The following is an 8,135-nucleotide window of genomic DNA, read 5'->3' on the forward strand; positions in this document are numbered from 1 at the left end:
GGGGTCCGAGCTCGTCTGTGCCGTGGCGGGGAACACGCAGCAATGTTTGTAGTTTTGAATAGTTTATTGGAGTTATTAGAGTTTATTGCTGTTAGTTTTTTTGTGTGTTCTTGCGTGCGTTTTTGTTTGTTTTTGAGTTTTTTACAGCTCCCGCCCGCTACCTGTGTCCCGGAGGGGATGCAGCATTCACCGCCGCTACACCGGTACCACCTCCGTAGCGGACCCGTAGCGGAACCTCCCTGGACGAGAGCGGGCCCGTTCGGAAGAAAGGCTGGACTCCAACGCCTCGGCGCCATCGGAGCCGAAACGACCAGCCGAGGGCAAGGAGGCACATGCCGTGCCTTCATTCCAAGCTACGTCGACTGAGGTACCTGCAGTGCCGCAGTCTGACGCCATTGCAACAGCAGAACTCCTGTCACGCATGACGGAGTTGTGCTCGTTGGTGGTTCAACGCCTGGATGCCGGGTCGGTTTCGCCGCCGCAAGCACAAGCGTCTCTACGACTCAACTTACCGGTGCCTATCTTCTCAGGTTATACCGATAAGAAGTATGTTGCAGATTTCCTGGATGACCTCACCGCCTATCAGACGGGTATGGGAATTCCGGACGAAGTCCTAATCTAACGCATCCTGCAGGTTGCTTTGGTCGGAGACGCCGCCCGCTGGCTTCGGTTGCAGTCGGAGTTTACGTCCTTTCAGGACTTGCAGAAGCGGTTCAAAAACGAATTTCTTCCCCCGGATTACGAATACCGTGTCCTAGAGGAATTGCATGAGCGTACTCAACATCCTGAGGAAAGCTTATCTGAATTCGTTCGGGCATTGCAGGATCTGCACAGCAGAGCGGATCCCACTGCTACGGAAGAGCAGCGCGTCGCACGGGCTATCCGTCAGTGCCACCCGCGCTTCCGGCCCTACTTAAGAGCCCATCGCTTTAAAACCCTTGAGGCGTTGGCCCAGGAGGCTCGTTCAATACAAGGCGACCTCCTGGCAGAGCTTGAATATCGGCCCCCTCCACCCCCGGAGCTAGCGTTGGAACCGCGCTGCGCGTGGTCGGGAGGAGCCGCCTCGGTCGAACGCCTGCATGCAACAGGTTTGGGTGACAACCCCGTAATTCATACAATGCGGAGTCATCCCACCGAGCCCTAGATCCGTTCCTCTATGACCAGAGGACGATCCCCGCAGGAACGAGCCTTGACATACCCGTCCCGCCACGAAGTCGCGGTCAACCTGGCCTTTCAGCTAGCGAAACCCCACGGCAGCGGGAGGGGCATCACCCTGCGCCCCCGCAGCCACGAGCGCCCAACGGCTGTTGGAAATGCGGCAGCCCTGACCATTTTCGTCGGGAATGCCCGCGACAAAGACCAAACACCCGTAATGTGCCATCGGGGAAACGGTCGCAGCCGGCGTCCATGAATGCTCGCTCAACGACGTCGGCAAGTTGCGAAAAAAGCGAGCAGACGGTTACTATCCGTGGCCTTGATCAGTCAAAAACTAGCTTTGCAAGCGGTAAGATAACGCAAAGAGATGCTTTGGCTCCTCTTGCTTTTTCTCTCCGAGATTACATCGAGGATTCATTACATCGCCGTTCGAATTTTTGGTAAAGATTACATCGCCCTTATCGACACGGAAGCTACGCTTTTCCTTATCGGGGACTGTGTTTACGAACATTGCGTTTCACGGCATGTGGAATTGCAATCCAGAGAAGTCACTCTACGTCTTGCTTCCAATGACGCCGTTCCAGCACAAGCTGCAGTTGTGCTCTGGGTACGTTTGGATGGGAGACGACGAAAGCAGCGCTTCGTGCACCTTCCTGGCCTGGCAGTTCCTGTTATCCGGGGCAGAGACTTCATCATCCGGCAGAAGTTGGTGCTGGACCTGCCCAATGGAGGATACGTGTACCACGGCTCGTCGGGATTTTTCCGCTTCGCCGCAGCACGGGACCACTGCACAGCAAGCTGTGGCAGCGTCCGTTGAAACTTCTGGGCTGCCGTCTGTCTTGGGATCATTCCATGGTCCTGAGGAGCAACGCCGTCAGCTTGAACAAGTACTGCGGCAGCTTGACGGAATCTTTACCGAAAAACCGGGTAAGTCGTCTGTGTTACAGCATAGCATAGACACCGGTAACGCTAGATCCTGGCGTTGTAATCCGAGACCATTGAGTGTGCATAAGCGTGCTTTATTAGACGCTGCTCTTGACGAAATGCTCCAAACCGGTGCAGTTCAAAGGTCTCAGAGCCCTTGGGGATTTCCTGTTGTTCTGGCTCCGAAACGTGATCCTACGGCTAGGTTATGCGTCGACTACCGTCGACTTAACGCAGTAACTGTAAGGGACTCTTACCCCTTCCCGTCCATTGAGTCAATCTTGTATTCCCTGGACAATGCAACTGTGTTTTCAACGCTAAATTGTAGAGGATTTTTGCAATTCCAAGTTTCCCCAGAGGATGTCCCGAAAACGGCCTTTACATGTCATAGAGGTTTGTTTGAATTTGTACGAATGCCTTTAGGACTGTCCAATTCACCTGCTAGTTTCCAGCGGTTGGTGGATACAGTGTTGGGAGATGCGAAGTACAATTTCGCAATGGTATACATGGATGATGTCGTAGTGTTTTCTTGAAATTTTCAGGAACACTTGGAACACCTGTCAATCGTCCTTACAAGGATGACCGAAGCGGGCATAACGATCAACCCCCGCAAGGTGCAGCTGGCATCGTCTAGGATCAGCCTTCTCGGCTTTGTAGTGGACGGAGGGACCATCCGTCCTAACGACGACAAGCTAAAGGCGATCACGGAGTTTCCGGTTCCCGGTAACGTCAAAGCCTTGCAGCGCTTCCTAGGTATGGTTGGTTTTTATAGACAAGTCATTCCTAATTGTGCCGAGCTAGCGGAGCCGCTTAACCAGTTGTTGCGCAAGGACACGCGCTGGAATTGGGGAGAAGAGCACGAACGATCATTTCGAGCTCTATCACAAGCAATCGCTGATACGGCTAGGCTTCATTTGCCCGACCTCAACTAGCCATCCCAAGCAGCACAATGTACTGAAAGTCGAGTGCAATAGGGGTGGCCGGGTATGTGGAAGTCCTTGAACAGACTCGTGAAACTAAAGAACATTGATAAGACACATACCGTCCACTCCTATTGCACTCGACTTTCAGTACATTGTGCTGCTTGGGATTTGTTGTGCAAACAGATGCAAGCGATTATGGTGTTGGCGCAGTTCTCTTGCAGGAGCATGACGCTACTCTTTGTCCAGTGGCTTTTGCAAGTCGCACGCTGAATCCGGCAGAACGGAACTACTCCGTGACGGAAAAGGAGTGCTTAGCGATCATCTTCGCTTTCAGGAAGTTCGACCTTTACCTGGACAGCAGAACCTTCTCTGTCCAGACTGACCACCAGGCACTTTCTTGGCTGCAGCGGCTCCATAACCCGTCTGGACGACTTGCCAGGTGGGCCCTGATGCTACAAGGCTACTCCTTCAACATGGAGTACAGGCAGGGCTCAACGAACGTGGTAGCAGACGCGCTGTCCCGCGCGCCTCTACCGGAGGGGGAAGAGGAAGGCACCGAGGCGCCTTCTCAACTTCTGGCAGCAGCACAGGTGGCACGAGACGTATCTTCGTCTTGGGGCACGGTCGTGAGCAGAGAGCAGCTCCTAGACGCTCAGAGAGCGGACGGCCTTTGTCAGCGGGTGTCGCAGTGGATAGCTGTGCAAGACTCGGCGGACACCGGAACGACTGACGGACGGCACGACTCCTATCTGCTGGGCGAGGATGGCGTCCTGTTCAGATACATACCCCAGCCGGATGAGGACGACGGCTCATCCCCGTTCAGAGTCGTGGTGCCACGAAAGTTGCGTAAGTCTTTCATACGTTACTTTCATGACTCGGCCTTGGCAGGTCACAGCAGCGGCAGGAAAACTTACGAAAAGTTGTGTCGTGTTGCGACATGGCCAGGAATGAGGCAGGATGTAACAAAGTATGTTTGTACTTGTCGCGTATGCCAGAGAGCAAAACCTCGTGGTGGTTTACCCCCTGGGCGCTTACAGCCTGTTCAGAGCAGTAGACCCTGGCAGATAGTTGCTTGTGATGTGATGGGACCATTTCCCCGTAGTCCTAGAGTATTTGTTCGTGGTTACTGATCATTTCACGAAATGGGTTGAGCTGTTTCCTCTCAGGACACTGACTTCCCAGAGAGTGTGAGAAAAACTACTCGACACCTTTTACCGGTTCGGGTTTCCCGCACAGCTGATCACCGACAGCGCAACCTACTTTACAAGTAAGGTGTTCTCAGATTCTTGCGCTGTCTTAGGCATTCAGCACAAGAAGACTTTCCCATATCACCCTCAGGCTAACATTACCGAACGTGTTAATCGGAACCTTAAAATGATGTTCGTTGCTTTTACTAGCCAGCACCACCGTGATTGGGATCTTCGCCTGGCGGAACTGGCGTTCGCTACACGGATGACGGTCAACAGATCTACAGGCTTCACCTCGGCGTTCCTCAACTTGGGACGAGAGGCCCCTTTTCCAGTGGAGAATGCTCTGGGCCTCCGAGATGGTGCTACCCGGCCTCCTTATTCAAGGTTTGCTGAGGACCTCCGGAGTCGACTGGACGATGCAGCCCGGACGGCTCGGGAGAACCTGGACGTCGCAAGGTTGGACCAGGCTCGCCAGTACAACCGTGGACGTCGGAACCTCAATTACAGCGTCGGTGACTTCGTCCTTCGACGGACTCACCCGCTAAGTGATGCGTCACGAGCCTTTGCAGCTTCACTCGCAGATAGGTGGGATGGCCCCTTCAAGGTAAGTGCGTGCTCCCCCGGCCTCACTTACAGGCTTCGTCGCTGCGACACTTGCGAAGAGACTGGGCCAATTCACATCTCGGACCTGAAGTCTTACCACCTCCGAGACCCTGACGGAGAGGAGCCCGATTCGCAACCTGCCTCCCTCCAGGACCTGGACCCGGATCCCGTTCCCGGACCTGCGTCCGGCCGCTACAACTTGCGTCCCCGCAGGCGGCGCACGTAGCTGCCACTATCTCCATCGCTAAGCATAGTGCTTGTGATTTAGTGCTTTATGAGTGTGATTTGTGTTCCACAGTTTTCCGCTATCTGTTTTGGGGGACGCCTTCTCAGGCGCCCACGGTTTGAGGCCGCCTTCTTCCCGTTTCCCTTTCTCCCTCGCAGATGCAGCGTCGCTCGGTTCCCGGAACCCGCCGTCAGACCGCGAGAACCCGTGAGCCCTTCATCCCACCGCATCGACCAGCCTCCCACTCCCGCCCGGCACAGAACACTCTCCGTGTTACGGGCTCGGCTTCCGTCCGGCAGCACTCTGTGGCCACCTGGACCGTGGTGTCCCACGACATGCCAGTGTCCTGGGCCTCCCGATCACGCTGGACTGCCCAGCCGCGACCTCTCCACGGGGACGACCTCAGCCGCACTTCAGCCCCCTTCCGGGGACTAATTCTCTCCGAGCGGCACCCGGCCGACCCCCTGCAGCCCCTGACAGCAGAGGAGAGAAGACTACTGTGTCCGGTGTGTGAAGTCCCGGAGGTACATCGAACTACCCACCGCCGGGGACCCCTCCATCAGGCCCGTACTGAAGCTGCCCGCACGGCCACCGACGTCAACAGTGCACTGGCCACGCTGAGGCGCCTTCGGCCTGAATTGCTGACAGAGACCCACCCCCCTCAGGCTCCTGTGGTACCACAGGCACCACGACCGCCGCCCAACGCGGAAGACATCCTCCTCGACCTTCCGGAAGATTATTGTCTGTATAATCTTCTGAGGGGGGGGGGGAGTGTGGGATATCTAATCAGAAGATACGGGGCACGCAGTGCCCCAGCGACAGCAAGGGGGCGTGGCAGACGAACGTCGTATAAAAGCGGGGGTCTCGTTAAAACTGGGGTCATTTTCGCTTGGCTTTGTCTCGACGGCTGAGAGGACAATAAATCTGGTATGTTTGCTTGAATCCGCTTATGTGCTGCTTGTTCCTTCGCGCACGGAACGGACTGGCTGACGCCCCGAGGTTGTGGGAACGTAGGTTTCCACAACCTGAAGAACTGCAACCTACTGCAAGAAAGTCTTGTTTTTAATTTTGTATATGATGCTCTTAACCGTCTATGTTATTCAAGAAAAACTCCACTGGAAGCCATAGGGGGCGTTCGCCTTTTGCAGGACAGTGCAAGGGTTCACGAAGCAGGCAAGACAATGCAGGTTTCCAGTGTTTTTTTTTTTTGTTCATGTGTTCTTTTTCATTTTCTCAGCTTGTACAGAATTAATGCCGTACAGATTTAAACAGAGTAATTAATACGTATACGTAAACCGGCCCGAGCTAAAACGATCAAACGCCATAGGCGTGAAATTGATCCAGTATTACGTACACAACTCAAAGGGTCTAACTATCGGCAGCCATCAATGGAAAACAGACAATGGCTAGTATTTCAAACGTCTCACGCAGAACGAAAAAGAACACCAGTAACAAAAGCAAGGGGGCTAACATCTTACCCTTGAAACAAAATGAAAAATTACAAGGTATTTTTACACATAAAGTATTCATGAACTATTTTCTTGAAAACACTTAACGATTTGCAAGTATGGATATGGAGTGGAAATCAGTTCCAAACTTTAACAGCAGCAACAGCAAAATATTGGAATGAGAAATAACCATAGTTTGTTCGTATACACTGGGCAAAGATAAAACAAAGGGTCCTAAGTTCCTTAATGGAATTACAGAAGTCTTACTTTGCAAGCTTACATGTGGTATAGAAACAAGGCTGTTTCTCAACTTATAAGCAATATTACATAATCTACGCACAAGCAATACATGGACTGATGGTACATTAAATAGGTTATATGCAAATGAAACACTTTCTTGTGGTGACAGCTCGATAACATGGCGTGAAGCGCCTATATACACTACGCGCCTATATACAGGACTATATACACTGGGTGTATCGTGGATCGATGTATCAATGCATAGCATTCTATACCATAGGATACATAACTTCGGATATGTGACATATAAACAGTTCTAAGAAGTGATAGCGGAAAAAGAAATCTGAGTTTGAGAATCGCGTATATACTTGCATATATTTTTTTTACAAACGTGTCTGACAAGTTCATACCATAAGAGATGTTCATCGAATACTAGGCCTAGTAATTTTACCGATGAACGTATTACGATAGTGTGTGTACCGAGGACTAAAAGTATGCTATGTAAAGGAATGTGCATTTGCGGCGATTTAAATATGACATAGGAGGATTTGGCTGGACTGACGACAAGTTGATTGTGGGTTAATCAAGTACTTAACCTTGCAAGAACGCTATTAGCTTTTCTAAACAAGTCCACAATATCGTGACTCTGTAAAAAAATTGATGTGTCATCTGCATACAAAATTACTGGTGTACGAAACCAAATCATTTATATAAATCAGGAATAAAAACATGCCTAGAATTGATCCTTGTGAGACACCGGATGAATTGACACCAAGGAATGAAGTCGCTTCCCCGAGTTGTACAAATTGCCTACGGTTCTGCAAATAGCTACGAAGTAAACTAAAAACGACACCGCGAACTACGTAGCGCTCCAGCTTCACACATAGCAATGAGTGATCAATGGTGTCCTAGAAGACACCTCGTTCCGTTGTTTCCTTACCCCCTCCGATTATTACATTTGACCAAGTGCGCACATAAAATACTTTGCCTGGAATGTGTTCTCTTCAGTATGTCTTAACACTTGCGGATACGAGGTCGAACTCTCTCCCATAACTCGCTGAAATTGCACTTTCATTTCGCTATGATCGTTGGTGCCGAGATGATTAAACGAAGACCGTGCTTTCACCGAGGCTGCTGAATGACCAAAGCGTGCCTAAGCGAGCTATGACTTTCGACAAAGTATTGGTTATGGAGATATCTCATTAGGCAATACGCTGGGCACTTCCATTGGCTAGATCGAGAAAGAACGCGAAGCGAGAGAGGGCCACGTGGGAGTCGAAAGCAGTTATGCTCTTTAGCCGGGTCATTCTTCCGTTCGGAAGTTCGTAACAGCCGAAACTGGACAAAGCGCCGTCCCACATGCAGGCTGGTGAGACAGCGATCAACTACTGCAAAAGTGGGACCAGTCCCGCCGAAGTCGTGACAT

The 8,135-nt window shown here is 51.7% G+C and overlaps 1 protein-coding gene across 2 annotated transcripts; it reads left to right on the forward strand.

Annotated features, from left to right (window-relative positions):
* The first annotated feature begins 696 nt into the window (after nucleotides 1-696).
* Nucleotides 697-5,957, forward strand: LOC135397836 (uncharacterized). 2 transcript variants are annotated; one of them, XM_064629382.1, is made up of 6 exons: nucleotides 697-2,082; nucleotides 2,622-2,832; nucleotides 3,337-3,848; nucleotides 4,169-4,269; nucleotides 4,400-4,796; nucleotides 5,180-5,957. In XM_064629382.1, exons 3-6 carry the CDS (start codon nucleotides 3,765-3,767, stop codon nucleotides 5,930-5,932), a joined length of 1,335 nt encoding a protein of 444 aa, XP_064485452.1. In that variant the 5' UTR covers nucleotides 697-2,082; nucleotides 2,622-2,832; nucleotides 3,337-3,764; the 3' UTR covers nucleotides 5,933-5,957. The 2 variants fall into 2 exon arrangements, with proteins under 2 accessions (XP_064485452.1, XP_064485451.1); XM_064629381.1 differs by lacking the exon at nucleotides 697-2,082 and having other exon boundaries at nucleotides 2,226-2,832.
* Nucleotides 5,958-8,135: the final 2,178 nt, after the last annotated feature.

Source organism: Ornithodoros turicata, chromosome 6, assembly GCF_037126465.1.
Source record: "Ornithodoros turicata isolate Travis chromosome 6, ASM3712646v1, whole genome shotgun sequence".
Taxonomy (NCBI): domain Eukaryota; kingdom Metazoa; phylum Arthropoda; class Arachnida; order Ixodida; family Argasidae; genus Ornithodoros; species Ornithodoros turicata.

Bases quoted from the DNA above. Each gene is read 5' to 3' on its own strand.
- LOC135397836 (XM_064629382.1), top strand. From the start codon at position 3,765: ATGGCGTCCTGTTCAGATACATACCCCAGCCGGATGAGGACGACGGCT. The intron at 3,849-4,168 runs GTAAGTCTTTCA...GTTTCCTCTCAG, and splicing joins CGTGGTGCCACGAAAGTTGC to GACACTGACTTCCCAGAGAG. The intron at 4,797-5,179 runs GTAAGTGCGTGC...TCTCCCTCGCAG, and splicing joins GGTGGGATGGCCCCTTCAAG to ATGCAGCGTCGCTCGGTTCC.